Genomic DNA, 18,227 nt, shown 5'->3' with positions numbered 1-18,227 from the left:
AGCTGTCAAGGTGAAAATAGGACACAGATAACTCTAATAAGAATTTGCAAATATATTTATTTAATATTAAGAAACAGTTCATTTTTGTGGCTTCTGTACAGTCCCACATAAGGACTGTGCATGTGCAGGCCAACTGTGGAAAAGATTTTCAAAGCTTTCTACCAGACTAGGAGCGCCTCTCCTTCTGGCAGTTAACTACCAAAATGGTCACCTGACCAGGAGGAGGGGCGCTACTCCCTCAGTTCTCTTTTTGCCACTGTGAAGAGAGGATCTCCATTGCTGTTCTGTGGTTTTCCTCTCCTCGTTCTTGAAGCCGAGGAGACTTCTTTCTCTCATTAATAGGCATTCTAGTGAAGAATAAACTACATTTAAAGAAGATATGTTTCTGGAATTCTACCTTGTTATGGCTCAAAAATTGCCTCCTCAGGATTGTGCCAACTGTGGCTTTAAAATGGCACTGATAACTGCCCATTCTCTGTGCCTTATCTGCCTTGGGGATCACACAACAGAGCTGCCTGCTCTTTCTATCACCCATTTACCCTGCAGGCATGACCTGATGTCAAGAAGTTGAGGTCCCTCAATTTCTTGGGTTTCATTATTTCCTTGGTTCAGGCCTGGAGGCCTATGAGTTTTGTGCTATTGGGATGTTAGAACAGTAAAATAGTTCCATTTTGAAACCTGCTTCTGGGGAAGGAATAAGATAGGCATCCAGGTGCTACTCGTTAAAGCCTCCTCTCCCCTTTTTAGAATTCAAGGCCGTGCGTTGTCACGGTAACTAATCAGTCAGCCACTATCTTAATGTTTGTGACGACATTCAGGTGCAGGGAGTTCTGCAGGCTTCACCACCTGAATGCGTCAATTAGTGAGTCAGCATTCTGACCAAGCGATTAATTAACAGCTAATTACTTTCATTTTCTCAGTCGGCCTCTATGAGCTCATGCCATTGAGAAAACGAATATAAGGACAGACCAGTCCTGAGCAAATCATGCACGCTTTGGGGTACAGCAGAAGAGCTGTGCTAGCGGCATCAGAACCCATTTGATTTTGGCCCTTGAGGGGAAAACTCTGGTCAAGCTGACCTTTTGGAGAAACCTTTGGACAACCTTTTGAAACTCTTGTATGCTGAAAGAACTCTTGAAACTGGTAACTATTGGAACATTGCTTTTGAGAAGCCTTGCCAAATCTCTTGAATATTAGAAACTGGAATATTGTATGAGTTAGCTATGCTAAATCATTTTGTTATTTTCTTGCTTAAAACTCCATGACTTTTCTCTCCTGTAACCAGCATAAATGTTATAAAATAAATCATTAGCCTTTTAAATTGGCTGTGTCTATGACTCTGGGATTCCAAGTCTAAATCTAAGTGCCTTGTGTGTGTGTGTGTGAGTGTGAAACCACCTACCAAAAACCTAAGAGAGTTTTGGGAAGTGTGAACAGTCCTGGCTAGGTCTCAGCCTGGCAGGAAAAGTGTCACACTGAATTTGAAGCTTGGCAGGGGTTACTCTGGACCCTTGCTTGGAGGCTTAACTTTTGGTCCAGAGTTGGTGACAGCTACTCATTGGAGTTGGGGCGAAAGCCTGGAGTTTAATGTTTTGTTTTTTGGGGGAAACCTTTGACCAAACCAAAGCAGCCCAACTTGTGGAGGCCGGTTGGAGCTCTTTGACACCTGATAGAGCTGGAGATGAGCTCTTTTTCAAAGGCTTTGGCTTCACCCCAGCCTGAATGAAGGCGTCCCCCTCTATGGCAAGGGGTGATCTGACGGATCCTCCAATTCACTGGTTCTTTTCAAAGGCTAATTTCACCAGAGCGCTAGACATACCTTACTTTTGACATACCTTACTTATTTCAGTGCAAACATTCCACATAGTCGTGGAATGCATTGTTATTTTTTCTACAACTAAGGGGCCTTCCTCTACAATGGTACATTCTATGCACTGTCCTTTTATCGTTCTTTTCTCTTTAGGGACCCCCATCACGGTGGAATGCCCTTCTCATCCTTCAGCAGAGTAACCTGTTTTGATGTTTTCCCTGCTTGTTTTGCCGCACAGATTGCTCTGCAGGCTGCTGAGGGTTCATTTATGGTGCCTTCTGTTCATCCTTTTTTTGGCCACATCAAGCCGGCTTTACTTCTTGCATTATTATTTCATTATTATGGTGCAGATTAGCTTATTCTCACTCCCATTGTTGACTTCGGTAGTTTTGATCAGCTCCTTCCCTGCATTGTAGCTGTAGCCTCAGATTTTCTGACTAGCAAGCACCACTCCTTCACTACCAAATCTTGTACCTCTAGGTGGGAAACAGGTTCAGCTGAGGCTGTAACAGGCTTTAGACCCTGCTTCTTGTGCTGTTGATTATGTTTTGGCCATGGTTTGGGACTCCACCTTGCTAAACTTCTCCCTTGCCTATTGAATTTCTAAGGACGTGGTAAACAGAGGTATAACCCTTCATTGATTTTTTTGCACTTCCCTGGTGCTTCATTTGTAATGGGACTTTTTAGTATGCAATGCTTCCAACTGTGGAATGAGGACATTGCAGGTTCTCTCCTATAACCTCTTTATTCATGAAGTTTCATAAGGATAGGGAATCTGATGTCCCTGTCGGGATTGCCTACCAGGGATTGTCTCTCAGTCCCCACGTCTCCCAATATTATCCTTACACTTGTTTTGATGCCAAACATCTGTGCACTCCTTACATTTCTTGAATGTGACTTTCTTGGGTTTTGGTCTGCTAGGGACCCAACACTACTTTGTATTGGGCTCTCAGGCTCTAAGAGCACAACCTGTCCTTGTGGGTTGCTAGAAGCTATCACACTCTGTCTTGAGTACATGGCTGTTCAGTGCCACTTTACACATCACGGCTGTCTCCAACAGAGTGCTGTTTTTTCTTTGCCACATTCCTGCATATATTTCGGTTGGGACACCAAGCTCCCTTATCCTTTATAAGACAGTTCTGGGTGAATGTCAATATGGAATGCTGAACAATTGTTGAGAAGGTGGCCATCTATGGTCTCTTCCATTGAGAGCTTCACACCTGCCTCTAACTCAGTGAGCTCGCTGATCTCCCAATGGACTGCACAGAAACCATGAAGATGAAAACAGAGTTGCACTTTCCTGTAACTGTTGTTATTGAGTGGTCTTCTGTGCAGGCACACATCCCTCCCTCCTGCCCCATTGAGAACTCTCTGGAACCTTAGTTTCTTGGGGTCTCCGGCAACAGCATGCAGAGAACTGAGGGAGTAGCACTTCTAGGGGGTGCTCCTAGTCTGCTAGAAAGCTTTGGAAGTCTTTTCTGTGGCTGGCCTGTGCATGCGCAGTCTCAATGTGTGCCTGCGCAGACCACTCAATGAACAACAGTTACAGGTAAGTGCAACTCTGTTTTCCAGAACATCTAGTTAATAAGTGAGTGACACCTTTTTTCTGATGCTTAGAGCCAAACTTCTTTCAGTATCCTTTTTTCTACATGAAAAATTGCTCAGGGTGGCAGCAGGAGGGGGATAGAAAGCTAAGGTGGTGCTTTCTCTGCTAATCATTATCCCACTCCAGATGACTCACTTTTACAAACTCAACCCCATCTACAGTTTGGGGGATAATTCTGGTCTATGTTAAAGGGGTGTTTTTCAAGATAATGTGAGTGAGGTTTTTTTTTTTTAACACTGAAAGCATTGTATAAATAATAAACTGTTATTCAGTAATTTTATTATATTTGGATATTATTATACTATTATACAGTGTCACTGATTGCCTGTAACTGTTCAGAATATGTGCATGCACTCAATCAAATGCCGTTCCTTCACTGCAACAGTCACTTGTTTGTCTATGGCAAATATATGAGGGGCTGAAAACTATGCAAGAAGGTGCACTTGCATTCCCCACTAAGCATTGGGCCAACATTATCATAGGACTTGCATCTCTGATATCTCAGTAAAATTGGGAGGTGGGGGGAATGAAATGTAGAGCAGCAAAAGAGGCTTTGATGAAGTTCATATGGGAAAAATTAGGAATTTAAAATTTAGGGTATATCCTGTCATGGGGGATTTAAATAATAATTTGATGAATATATTTAAAATGAATGGCAATAGTAGAATTAAAAGTTTAATCTGAATTTGAATTATGTTCTCTTTGTTTTGTTTTGTTGTATCCTGTGAGGATAACAGTGTGATTTGTGCTTTATTCCCAGTCCTTTTGATAAGAACACTGTGAGTCATGTTCCAGCCACATGGTGATAATGACAACTGTAGAAATTGCTCCTTTAATAAAATGCTAGTTACAGCTTTTTCCCCTCTACATTTGTTCTAGCCTCAAGATATTCAGAAGTGTGTCTTAAAGGGAACAATTAATGGTTTATTACAGGAATGGAAAGGGTAATTATAACAGACCTATACATGTTTATAGCATGCAAGTAATGTATATTTTCTGCTGAAATGGAAATTTGAAAACCAAATACTTTCTTGTATCAGAAACAACATAGTCCTATGGCACCATAAAGACTAGCAATTTTATTGTGGCATAAACTTTCATTGACTAGAGTGGGAGCATTATCCTCAAGCCAGTGCATATTTATATGGGTACAAGAAAAAATGTAAACTGTGGAGCCACAAGGAACTGCAGTAAGTCTGTCCCATTTCTCTAAATGTGTACAAGAGGACAAGAGTGACACATTCACAACAGCAGTCTCTGGTTGTATTATTATTTTTCCTGCTGTGCTTCAGCAAAGGATTTCAGTTCAAGATCAGTTTATTAATATTTTAGTCACAGACCTTAACAATGTTCAGATTAAAACCATACAAAATATATAACCCACAACACCCAGAATTACATGAATAATTTTTTTAAAATGTTACAGACAGTGTGTATATACATATTGTTGCTGATTTAAATGTTATAGTTCCCCTAAAATATTCTTTCTATGGCAACTTCGGAGACTAATTTTCAACAGATTTCTTCCTTAACTTAGACGCTAACATGATTAAAAAAAACCACACTAAGCGTGATCTTAGAGTTAACGTCTGCCTTTAAAAATCTAACTCGGTCCTCAACTGTATCTAATACATCTGGGATATGCTGGGTTAATTTAAAATGAATGGAGTTGTAAAATGGGCAGCTAAACAAAATATATGGGAGATCCTCTGTTGAACCTGTGGGACAGGGACATAGCCTTAGATTATGGGGAATTTTTTTTATATCTACCATGGGTGTCATACTGCTGTTCTCAAGGCCATCAGACTTCAACAAAAAACAACCACCAAAAATTTTTTTATAGGGAAGGTTCAGTTCAAAATTGGTGAACGAGAATTCATAAGCCAACTTAAACATAATTGAGACTGGGGGTATCCTTTCATGTACAGGAAATAATTGGCTCTCTTAAGAAGTTTTTTTCCCCCTCTTCAAACTTGTTGCACACCTAAAGAAAAACAGTATAATGTGAGCTGGTTTGCTTGCATGAAGGCCCCAGGTATATTGGCCAAAAAGCACTGCGAGTTTCAGGGATAACCCCCCCAATTTATTGTAGTTTGTTGTTAGGACACAAACCCTTATTGTACTGAAGTTGAAGATTATTATTAACATAAATTGGGTTTTCTGCATTTTTGTCCCCCTGTGCCACATTAGTCTCCAACAATCTATAACAATGCTGCTGTATTCTAGCAAGCAAATATTTTAGTGGAGAACTCACATGAATGGCTACAGATTTTTTTCCCCTTTATAGTCTAAAAACATCAAATTACTTGTGTTTTGTGTTTAGACATTTAGTTTATGGACAGCTTTCTCCAGGGACAGGCAATTATCTAAAGAACCAAACTACTTGCTCTGCATATCCGCAAGAGCTTTGGTCTTTTGTTTCTCAAACAGCAGCCCTATTAATGTGCGCGCGCCCTCTCTCATTTCTACAGTAATATATTTCCTTTAAAATAATAAGCTTTTAAACCTAGCTGAAAATTGTTAAATGTATAAAAGACTAGCATAGTTTTTGTGTGCACGAACACAACAATTCCTTGCTGTTAAAAAAGAAGTTGGAACTGCATGTTAAATGTATTTGTGATGTACATACATACCCTTTCATTTGCTGGTCTATTTATTTGCTTTCAGGCTTCGAACAAAAGATGATCTTAGAGCATATTTTATACTTCTTCAGGTAGGAAGTATAAAAGCTTATATTTACTTATGGGGGTATACATACACCTTCTGGTGCCCTTCTGTTACAGTACATTTTTCTTTTTATTGCCTTTGTTACAGTACTGAAAAGGCACCTTGACACATCTACTGGTGTTTCTTTTCTTTGTGAATAACCATGGCTTATTGCTTCAATCTGCACATTAGTACACCAAGTTATGAGTAAATTTACTTATGAGCACTCTTACGCAAAGCCTTGATACATGCGTGTAAAATCTCATTTGGTAGGATAGTCAACTTGGCTCTGCTTTGGGACAGTAAAAAGATTAGGAGTCCTGGGGAAAGGGAATAAAGAACACACAGGCTGGCGACTGGGTATCATCTGCCATCACTCAGCATCTCAGCTGAGGCAAAGCTGCTCCACCTGGTTCCTCCCTCTCTGCACTGGGAAAGTAAAAAGACCAAAAAGTTCTGGGGGAGTGAGTAAGAAACAGCCTGGTAACTCTATGTCTAATTGTTACGAGTGTTAGTCAAGTATGTAGGCTCATTGGTCTGGACAGCAAGCCACAGAGTTTATTTGCAAGCATTCCCTTTGATCCCCGATAGGGTTGCCAGGTCCCCATTTGCAACTGGCGGGAGATTTTGGGGGCGAAGCCTGAGGAGGGGAGGGACTTCAATGCCATAGAGTCCAGTTGCTAAAGCGTTCATTTTCTCCAGGGGGACTGATCTCTATCAGCTGGAGATCAGTTGTAATAGCAGCAACCTGGAGGTTGGCAACCCTCAGCCCCAATCACCAGTGAAAAACCTGGCCATAGGGTCAGAGAATCCTAACTCAAACCCTAACCTCTTCACTATAGGAAAACAATTTCCTGTAGCAAAATGTAATAATCAACAGAATGCACTTACAGGAAATAAAGTATGGAAAAGAAAAACCAGGACAGCGTGCAAAAAAAATTTTTGGGGGAGAGGTAGGTCCAAACGCTCAAACACTCCTATGTTCCTTCGCTAGTGAAAACGCAAAAAAAAAACAAAAACCCACAGATAATGGTTAGCATGAAGAGAGCGGAGTGGAGGGGGAATTGGGAAGGGCAAATGGGAGGGAAATGGGCAATGCAGTGGGAGTGTTCAACAGAGAAGGCAGAGAAATGAATAGTATCTGAAACATGTCTGCACCTCTAGGGAAGTCATCCTAGAAATGGCAAAAAGGGAAACATCATCTTATAAGTGTTTGTTGATAACACAGACATTAAATGATTGCAAAACATTTCCGGTGCCAAACAGAGGGAAAATAGCGCAGTCACGAGGAAATCAAATGTTTCATTAAAAGTTGTAAAAGCTTGGTGCCGAAACGGCCAGTTTTAGGGCATACTTGTTGATTCCTGGAAGGTGCCACATCAGCCTGCTTTGGTAACTTGGGAGTCATTTTTAGTGTCTATCACTGGGACAATCATGCTAGGAAAAGTTGAGGGCAGCAGGAAAAGAAGAAGACCCAGCAAGAGATGGATTGACTCAATAAAGGAAGCCACAGCCCTCAGTTTGCAAGATCTGAGCAAGGCTGTCAAAGATAGGACATTTTGGAGTACACTGATTCATAGGGTTGCCATGAGTCGGAAGCGACTTGACAGCACTTAACACACACACACATAACTGGGATATTAAAATGTTCACTAAGAAAGGCATTCTTCCATCACATGGTTGTGCATCATGAAGAACAATGTCTTGGTGCTACCAAGAACCTCTTTTTAAAAGTACTAACTTTAGCACAACGAATCTCAGAAAGTGGAGGCCTATTCAGGGACCTGGCTCAATATGAGGTCATCAGATCCTGCCCTTTACTCTGTAAATACTTGCATTATACCAGACTGCCTATGCCTTTAGCAGCTATCTATCTTAATTCTGTGTGTGACATTAATGCAATGGGTGGAACCAGCTTGCAACAACAGGATGCTAGAGAGGAAAATTCTGTTATTACTTTTACAACTTCTATTCAAGCAAATAAACGTACTGGGTGTTTTTTGCAGTAGTTTTTTAATTACTACTGTGTTTCTTAGTAAAGTCTAATGTTTATACTAACAATGTATTTTTAATCTTTTTCAGAATCCTCTGTTTAGTAATGCATCAACATATGTCATTTATGCTCACCTGCTAAGACAGATTGCTGCATTAACAGAAGGCGATCATCACTTCCTAATTCACTGGTTTAAAAAGTAAACTCTTTTTTGTTTCTGTATAGTTTCTCTGTATTAATGAACAATCAGCTCTGTTGTAATCCAGCTAATATTGATTGGATCAGTTCCTTAGTTTTAAAAAAATCATTGGGGTACCAGTAGCTGGTAAAGCTCACAATCTGAAGCAACTATAGAGCTGGATCCCAAGTTTCCTTTGATGCAGTGAGTTTCCATTGGTGTAAGGAGCTAATACAATAAGCATGTTTCACTGGTGGAAGGCTCCATTATTGGCACAACAGAAACCTTGGGTCCCAGCCAGAAAACTAGAGTATGTTCTACATAGTGGTTATACCTTGTTCATTTTTTGGAGCTACAGTATGAAAGATAACAACCTGATCAATGCAATTATGCTGAAGTATGACAATTTTTATTCTTTTTGTGTCTCAACTGTTTGGCTTTAAAATGAACAATATCCTAATTTTACATTGTTCATGTATTTACCATACATAATGTACAGTAAATGTTACGTATTTGGCAATTTGCATGCCATACTTAATGCTTTCTTTATGTTTTCATTCAATAGAGCAAAATGCAAGATTTGAGAACTGTGAATAACTTTTATGTAAAAAAACAGAATATTTTCTATATTGAATTCAAAGGTTAAAGATCCATTATATTGTATTGCTGGTAATCCAATTTTTTCAGTTATTCCAGTTTAAGCCCATTGAAATTAATGGACTCCTTAGATTGGCGTAAACTGGGCAAGCATAACTCATACTCTAAATGATCTGATTCTGACTTTTAAAAAAACAGAAACAATTTAGCCTGGACATACTTTGGGCTGCAAAAGAACCATGGAGGAAAGGATTAAGATGATAGTTATCAGTCAAAACAAGTTTATGCTACATGCATAAGTCTTGGGGGATCCTCATCTTTCCTTTCTTTGCATATGGAAGGGTAATCAGTTCATTGTTCACAGCAAACCATGGTTTGCATTTACATCTGAATCATCTAACTGTGGCTTGTGCTTTCCCTGAAAATTCACTAGCATCGAAAGCAGAAGTCATTAATTAGCTTGACACATGTGAGGGAAGGAGAGGATGTACAAACCCAAAGACCCCCAGGCTCAGTCACATAGTATTTGGCGCTACATCAAAACAAATATTTTGCTTCTTAATCTTTCCAAAATATTTAAATATTCCCATACATGCTGTAATACAGTTAATATGGAATTTTCTCCAAATAACTGATACCTTCATGAAGAATTTTTGAGGTCCCGCTGGTGATCTAGACTCAAAATAATTTCAGCATATTTTTTCTAGGTTGTCACAGATGAGATTAAAGATGATAATAGACAGATTGCTGCAGTTTATTTCCTTGCGCCTGTTTCCTGCGAACCCTGAAGAGCTGCCTCATGTGGAGAAGTGTAACTGGTGGATTCCATCAGCAACCAAAGTCTTGTCTTTATTTAGTAGGTTTTCCCAGGTGCAACTGGGTTTTGTTCCGTCTTCTAACACAATGCTTTTCTTATCATCATTACTTTTTATCATACTACAACTAAGATTTGCAATCTGGATAATAGATCAGATCCAGCAACCCAGAAATTTTTATTTTAGTAAGATGTATAATTTTGTTATTCATTTATTATTATGACTTTATTGTTATTTATTATTCATTAATCCAACAAATATTGTATACACACCTGTATCTACATTAGTGACCTATTAGTTGGGCTGAATAACTTTTCTAAATATGGGGTAAATTCCTCTAGACATGTCATGCAAAATTCATTTGTTAGACCATCTAGTCCTGGAGATTTTCCACAGTTAAGATTTTTTAATTACTGTCTAGATATTCCTTATGATCCAGTGCTATTTTAGCTGTTGGAATCATTTTAAGAGTTTTATTTAATCCCTATTTATTTAGTAATTAATCCCAAATTATTTAGTAATTTTAATTTGAAGCCTATATGTTTTGGGCCTACTGTTTTTAATGTGTGTACACTCTATAATAAATTATAATAACAATTTGTATAATATTAGCTCAACTTTTAATTCTTTCTCAGAGCAGTTAACAATTAATAAATTACATTTCAAATTACAATGAAAATACAATGAATACTATAAATACATTTTAAGACCCTATAAATAAATACAATAAAATACAATTTAAAACTCTTTAAAGCCAGCAGCCTGGCAGCCACTCATCATAGGCAGGAGAAGAAAAGGGGAAAAAGAGGGCAGAAGAGGTAGTACCTTCAATGACAACACCGGTGACCAGCCAGGTTGTAAATAGAGATGGATCATAACAATCACTGCCTTCAACTGTATGCCTGGTGGAGCAACTCCATCTTACAGGCCCTGATCTCTATAGGCAGAGTGTTCCACCAGGCAGGGGCCATGGCTGAGAAGGCCCTGGCTGAGGAGAGCCAAACTGACTTTGTGCCAGGGACCACCAGGTGGTTTTGTGTAGTGGAGCGTAGGCTCCTTGGGGGGACATTACAGGAGAGGCAGTCACGAAGTTATGAGGGCCCCAGACCGTTTAGGGCTTTAAATGTCAGCACCAGCACCTTAAATTTGATCTGGAAGCTAATCTGGAGCCAGTGGAGCTGGCAGAGTACTAGTGTAATATGTCCCCTCCAAGGTGTCCTTGTAAGGACCTGGGCAGCTGCATTTTTAGACAGCTGGAGCTTTTGAAGCAGCTTCAAGGGCAGCCTTGCGTAGAGCGAGTTACAGTAATCAAGATTGGAGGTGACATTTGCATGGATCACTGTGCATGGATCAGAGTGGGACAGGTATGGGTTTAGTTGCCAGACTTGCCATAGATAGTAGAAGGCTGTCCAGACAATAATGGAAACCTGTCTTTCCATAGAAAGGGAGGCATCTAGCCTAATACCCAAACTCTTGATGGAAGTAGATGGTGTTAGTTGTACCCTGTCAAATATTGGGAGTTGGCACTCCTGTCGCATTCCAGGCCAACCCAGCCACAGGACCTCCTTCTTAGCTGGATTCAGTTTCAGCTGACTCTGTCTCAACCACTTCACTATGGCCTACAGACACCCAGCCATGTGTGGACTCATATGTCCCGCTTTTTTGTCCATCTACAGGTAGAGCTGGGTGTCATCAGCATATTGGTGAGAACAGTCCAAAATTCCTGACCAGTTGGGCAAGGGGGCTCATATAGACATTAAACAACCTCTCTGGTATCCCACATTGAAGAGGGTACCTGGCTGATCTCTTTTCCCCTAGCGCCACCCTTTGCCCCTGCCCCTGGAGAAAGGAAGAGAGCCACTGTAAAGCAACTCCTGGATTCCATGGGCGGCAAGGCGAGAGATCAACAGATCATGATTGACCATTTTGAATGCCACTGACATGTCGAACAATATCAGCAGCACCGACCCATCTTGATCCAGCTGACGGCAAAGATTGTCTGTAAGGGCAACCAGCTCAGTATCAGTCCCATAGCTGGAAGCCTGACTGGAAAGGGTCAAGAGGCGATGTATCTTCCAGGAATTTCTGGTGCTGCTCAGCCACATTACTTATTATTTATTATTGTCATTATCCCCAGCTATGAGATCTATAAGGCATTTTCCAAGTTTATTTCCATATTCATAGAGAAATTTTGCAGCATAGAGTAAGGATTTGACTGCTAAACAAGCATCATGAAGTATGAGTTTGGTTTTGGCATATTCCAAAGAAAGCCTATCACTCTCTGGGCCTGTTGCCTTATGTCTCCTTCCCCATTTATGTTTTGTAGAATCTACAGTCTGGATGTTCTAACTGGCCTTAGAAATCAGTCAAAAATTTGTGATTGCCTTGAAACCGTCCTCCAAAGGACAGCACAAAACTAACCCCCCCCCCCCTTCGCAGAGATGCTTTTCAAACTGAAAACAGTTCAGGCAAGAAATGCATCCAGATTGAAAGGCCTTCTCTCCACAGTAGCATATGTTTTTCTACAGTCACGGGGAGCGAAGAGGACAGAAATATGGAGGAGCTGGTATGATGTTCTACATTAGCTTTTTGACCAAAGATGAGCATCAAGGAGCAGTAAATGTGCAGGGATCTGCCTACAGTGAACTATATTAAATGTCTATCCCACCTGAAGTGAGCCCTTTGCATTGATCTTAGAACAACTGACCTTGTATCTTTGACATTAATATAGGTCTAATGTTGTAAGTTAAGATTATTCCTTTTTTTGGCACTGTCTCAATTTAAATTGCCTCTAAACTAAGTTTATTTCAAGATCCATTTCCAAAACTTTACTATTTAAATGTATTTTTTGCAGATGCTGCGAATAATCTAGCAAATCCTCCTATTGTTCCATATACAGATTTATATAATTCTACACTGGATCATATTGATCTCATGGAAGAATATCACAATTGGCAATGTTATGGAAACTCACAGAGGTAAGAAGAAAAAGTAACAGAAAAATTCCTATATAGTGACCCCATACAATAACCAGCTAATCTTGTGCTGCCCCTAGGGAGGGTGGGTGCGTCAGCTGCAGTGAGAGGGTTGAGGTGAGAGGGAGCAGCAGGGCAAAAGGCCAGCTGCCTTCTTCTGAATGGCTCCGTTGCCTTCCCTGCAGCCAATGAAATCTCACACTTCATTTGACTTAAGTTGGAGGCTGGAGCAAATCAAGCCACAGCATAATTTGCTATGTATCTTGCTGAAGTATTGTTGTTTGCAGCATTATAATTATTTACTTTTGATTAAAATGAAAACTTTCCACATTTAATTATTGCTGTGGCATCCTCTTGAACTACAATTTTCAAAATAAACTGCTAGCTGTCTTGCAAAAATGTATAAATCATAGAGTAGATTGTCAAATTAGTCCAGATAATAATTTGACTTGCAAAAGTACAGGTTTACACTTTGTTACATGTCTCATTTGTTTTAATTGTATAGTTCTTTTCAGTCAGGTGTGTGATTCTGTGGGTTTCAAAAGCCATTCAGAAGACTTCATTCATTTCATTTCTCAGCATTTACTTTAATTTGTTCTGTTTTGAAGTATTTAAATCAATGCTTATCAGATTGCAAATAAGAATTGCCTGAACTTTATAGCTTGTCAGAGCAATAAAAATTCTTCCAAAATAGTTGTTCTGTGATAGTCCCAGCTAACGAAAGATAATGGAATTATCACAACTGAGTTGCTGTAGTTGAAACTATGGATGAAACTATTGTGTTCTATATACATGTCTATGACTAATTTATAATGTTAGGCCTTTTATTCAGGGACGTTTCCCCACAGTCAACTGCTTTGGTGCTTTCTTTTGATTATGCACGCGTTTTCCACCGGTCAGAGGTCGCTTCGCTCTCCCCTTGCGTTTTGCTCACATTTTCCAGATTCTGGCTAAAACAGCATCTGGAAAACACAGGCAAAAGGCTCAGGGAGAATGAGGCAACCTCTGACTGGCAGAAAAAGGCATGCATAATCAAAAGGAAGCTCCAAAGCAGTCGGCGGGGGTGACCATGGGGAAATGTCCTTGCATAAAAGGCTTTAGTTCTTGCTCAAGTTCCAGCTTAAATTTTAGTAATTTCACTGCAAGAGGATAAGCTTGAGGTCCATGTCTGAATTATACATTCAGCATCTGTCAGTGCAAAAATTCATGCAAAGCAATGCTCCTCATGTTAACATGTTCTTTTTCGGTCCCTCTGGTTACTCACTCCTGGAGACTCAGTCTGGTCTTCAGTGCATGTTCTAGGTTCCCATTTGAGCATGTGCGTGAGATTCTACTCAAATAGCTCTTGTTGAGGAAGACAAGCCGCCTGCTGCGTTTGCTCCCCACACACTTTTGCTATCGACCAGCAGATTTCCTGTCTGTGACCTCAACTGGAGAGTGGGCAAAACAGGAGAAAGGAGGAATTGTGGGCAGGGGGGACACCGTTATAGTTGCTATAGTTATAGTATAATTATATACTCAATCTGCCACCTCTGCCTTGAAAATCCCCACCCTCCAGCATTCATCTTTTTCATCAGTCATGGGGCTTGGCACTAGTATTCACTGATGTAATGTGTATAGGAAAGTGACTGTAAGAAACCAAAGTAAACTTTGGTTAACTTTGCTCATGGCAGCTGGTTTTAGATATTTCACAGCTAATTCACTGTGAAGGATTTTAATGGATTACTTTGGAAATGATTACATTTTTATTTGCTTTGTCATTTAGGTTTTCCTTCTGTCAATATCCATTCGTTATTTCTATAGCAGCAAAAAAAGTTATTATTCAAAGGGACTCAGAACAGCAAATGATAAATATTGCACGGGTATGTATTCTTATTTATGAAGGTATAGAGATTACTAAAATCATCATAATATTCTGTGTAGTTTGTGCATAGGGTTGCCAACCTCCAGGTGGTGGCTGGAGATCTCCCGCGGATAGAGATCAGTTCCCCTGGGGAAAATGGCCACTTTGGAAGAGGGACTGTATGGCATTGAACTCCCTTCCCTCTCCAATCCCTGCCCCCCTCAGACTCCAGCCCCAAAATCTCCAGGTATTTCCCAACCCGGAGCTGGCAACCCTAGTTGTGCATTTGGTTGGGCACTTCATCCAAGATTAGAGAGCTGACCCTAAAAGAAAAAGCAGACGTTTAACAATTGCCTCATCTACAAACGGCAGTGACAGAAACCTATCTTAAAGAGTTTTTGAATAGTTTGAACTGCAGTTGGGGGGTTGTTTGTTTGTTTTTCCCTTTTATCCAGTAATTTGGCTTACTTGCTAGAGTCTTATAATTTGGATAATATGGGTAATCTGTAAGGAATCTGATTGGTGGAGAGTGTTTCCAGGAGAGGAAGACAGACTAGGTGGGCCTTGCAATTTAAAATATTTTCACCTTCTGCAGTATATAATCATCTCATCTCCACCAGAACTAACAGGCATCACAAAAAAATGGAGATATTTAATGAAGATGGAAAGCATTTATCTGAAACATCTAATCAGTTGCTTTCTTGTTTATGCCAGGGGTGGACTGGCTCATTGGCAAGTCATGATTGCCAGGATTGCAATTTTACCTGTACAGGCAGGTGTACCTCTTTTTTCACCCACCCTCTCTCCTTTCTTCTGTCAGTGATTACCCTCAGTATTGTGACGCCAGGTGTGAGGGAATGACAGTCATAAGTGGGCTCCGATATTTATAATTTGCTGACAGATACTGAGCACTGGTGTATGGTGTTAGTTTGTTTTCTGCCAGTGTAGATCTAACTGTGCTATGTTAGTTGCATCGTTCCTGTTGTCACCACTACAACATACCTTTAGCTCACAGAAGAAAGATGCCAGTCACCTGGCATTTATTTATGTTTGTGTGGTATCACTTTAGGCGGCCATTCTCTTGGACTCTGTCTGATGGAAATCCAAAGGCTGTTAAATAATGATGTACTGTAGTTTCTGTCAGAGGTTTTATATGTTAATCTTTCTGTCCCCTGAATCCTAAACAGCAAAGCCTCGTGGATAAAGTCACTCGGAGGCAGAGGCCTGATATGAACATGTTGTTCCTGAATGTGAAAGTGAGAAGAATGCATCTAGTTAGTGATTCTTTGGATGAGGTATGTAAAATGTTTTATGAAGACATTTGGAAAATATCTCTTAACACCTTGAATTCCTAAAAAATTCAGTTGGTACCCTGAAAATACTTTGCGCATAAAGCTGTTTTTTTTTCCAGAATGTGCCCGCTTCTATGTACTCTGTAATCATAATTGTGTGTCGCATTCAGGCGAATCTACACAGGTGCACATGCCTACAACTGAGTTGACACACCACACTGTCTGCTTGCTGATATAAAACTTGTCACTTGACCTGTAACATTCTATAGGCAAGCTGTCCATCAGTGTGTTGTGTAGTGGTTAGACTATCAGACTAGGATCTGGGAGATCCAGGTTTGTATCCCCTCTGTGGCATGAAACCTTGCTGGGTAACCTGGGTGTAAGGGTAAAATGGAGGGGGGGGGATGATGGAAGCCACTTTGGGGAGTAAGGCAGGGTACACCCCTGCCCCATAGAGCTTTTTGTTCATATCTTTTTTTAGGGAAATGGGGCATTTTTCCCCATTGGGAACAGCGAGGCTGCACCAGGAAAAACATGGCACAGTAACGCTGTTGCTGGAGAGGGCGTTCTCGACCTGGAGGGGCTGTGGAAGCTGGCTAATGTCAGCTCCGCCCTGGGAAACCTCCCCCCCCCCCATGCCAGCGATGCATGTCTCTTCTGGGATTTAGGTCCCAGAGAGACTGCGCTGCCAGGGGAGCGGCATGCAACTCCGTGGCTCCCAGGTGCCGACGGAACTGCCCTTGCCACTATCGTAAGTGCCTCTTATCACGGAATAAGGAAACACTGGCGGGTGGGATCACTCTGCCTCCTGAGTTCCATCGGCCTCTGGGCTCAGAAAACTAGGCATTATTTGTCCAATTCTGGATGTCTCAGTTGAAGACAACGGAACATATTCATACCTTACTAATATAAGAATGGCACCACAGTGTCTGTAAATAAATTTAATGCTGTCACAGTCATGGATAATACCAAAAGAAATTAATAAAGCACATCTATGTGAATGCTACACAGAATAATATAATGGAAGGTACTCTTCCTCTATCTTTAGTAATTAATTTGAAATGTTTAGGCACCTAATACTCCTCATCACACATCTTTATATGGTTTGATATGATGTAATCCTGCAACAACTTGCAGAGAGTGGATATCCTAGTTTCCTTTTTTCTGCTGGTTACACTTCTGGCTTTTGCGGCTGGCTATCCCCCCCCCCCCCTTGCCTCATTTTCTAGTTGGCCCACCACCTACTGCTCCTCCTTATTTTCTGGACCCAGCCAACACGTGTTCTCACACAATTTTGAGTTCCCCTGAGTTTGTAAGAATCCTAAATGGTAGCCAAGGCTGGCCCCGTTGCACAGATTTGGCTGTGTGCCCCCCCTTTCCCCGGAGGTCATTCTTTGGCAGTTAGATTAAGTGATAGTACTGTGTTAGATTTTAGAAATTATAATCCTCCAGAATAAAATGTCAGCTGAGGTCTCCTTATAATTTTGTGTAGTAGGGACTGACTTTGTGTGCATGCACGTTTTAATGAATTATTGCTGCAGCCAGGCCTTCCTGCATGCTGTAGGCAAATGGGGGGGGGGGGAACCCTCAGTAAATCAACTATTTCTTTCCCATAGAAATTAAACTGTCATCCCATAAGAGATTTTTTTTTCTTTGTAGGTATTTTATGTATTTTATGTTATGTATTTTATCTATATTGTTAGCCACCTTGAACACTGTAAGGAAAAAAGGTGGCTAATAAATGTTTTATCTACATAATTAAGAGAATCAGTATGGAAATGAGCCACATTAAGGCATTGCTTTAATTCCTATAACCCTGGCATTCAGGTCTTTCCCTCTGATTCAAGGTGTGAAGAAAATGCAGTCCCCCATCCTGGGGAATGTTTCCCCTAAAGCCACACAGCTCTGTTTAGTCATGCTGAAGTATCTATAACCTAGTAAAGTAATATTTCATGTTAAATAAGAACTATAGAAATGTTATTTTGCTCAGAAGAAAGCTAAAGGAAATTGATCTGTTTTTAACAATTGTAGTCTTTATATATATATATATTCTAATTGTTATCCTTTTATATACTGCAGATTGTACTATGCCAATAAAAGTATCTGAAATTTGAAATTTGAATTTATATATATATATATATATATTCTTTTAAACAGCTGACAAGGAAGAGAGCAGATTTGAAAAAAAAATTAAAAGTTACTTTTGTAGGAGAAGCTGGTCTCGACATGGGTGGCCTCACAAAAGAATGGTTTCTGCTTCTAATTCGACAGATTTTTCATCCAGACTATGGCAAGTATCTAAATTGAAGCTCTTCTAAAATTGCATAAATGATTTTAGAGTTAATCAATGTAAAGGTGGGCAATATTTTAAAAAAGCAAAATGAATACCTGTTGGATCATCTCCCTGTGCCA

At 40.3% G+C, this 18,227-nt stretch overlaps 1 protein-coding gene across 1 annotated transcript in view; it reads left to right on the top strand.

The window, feature by feature from the left end:
* HECTD2 (HECT domain E3 ubiquitin protein ligase 2) overlaps nucleotides 1-18,227 on the top strand; it is a 51,945-nt gene that overhangs the window by 21,810 nt on the left and 11,908 nt on the right. The window contains exons 6-13 of the mRNA XM_056849564.1: nucleotides 4,296-4,360; nucleotides 6,084-6,129; nucleotides 8,205-8,314; nucleotides 9,598-9,746; nucleotides 12,560-12,683; nucleotides 14,446-14,542; nucleotides 15,711-15,818; nucleotides 17,973-18,105. Of these exons, the coding sequence (XP_056705542.1) occupies nucleotides 4,296-4,360; nucleotides 6,084-6,129; nucleotides 8,205-8,314; nucleotides 9,598-9,746; nucleotides 12,560-12,683; nucleotides 14,446-14,542; nucleotides 15,711-15,818; nucleotides 17,973-18,105 (832 nt within the window). The remainder of the gene's footprint in view (nucleotides 1-4,295; nucleotides 4,361-6,083; nucleotides 6,130-8,204; nucleotides 8,315-9,597; nucleotides 9,747-12,559; nucleotides 12,684-14,445; nucleotides 14,543-15,710; nucleotides 15,819-17,972; nucleotides 18,106-18,227) is intronic.

This window comes from Euleptes europaea, chromosome 5, assembly GCF_029931775.1.
Source record: "Euleptes europaea isolate rEulEur1 chromosome 5, rEulEur1.hap1, whole genome shotgun sequence".
Taxonomy (NCBI): Eukaryota; Metazoa; Chordata; class Lepidosauria; order Squamata; family Sphaerodactylidae; genus Euleptes; species Euleptes europaea.
Note: the sequence above shows the minus strand (reverse complement) of the source record. Positions and strands in the feature narration are given on the sequence as shown.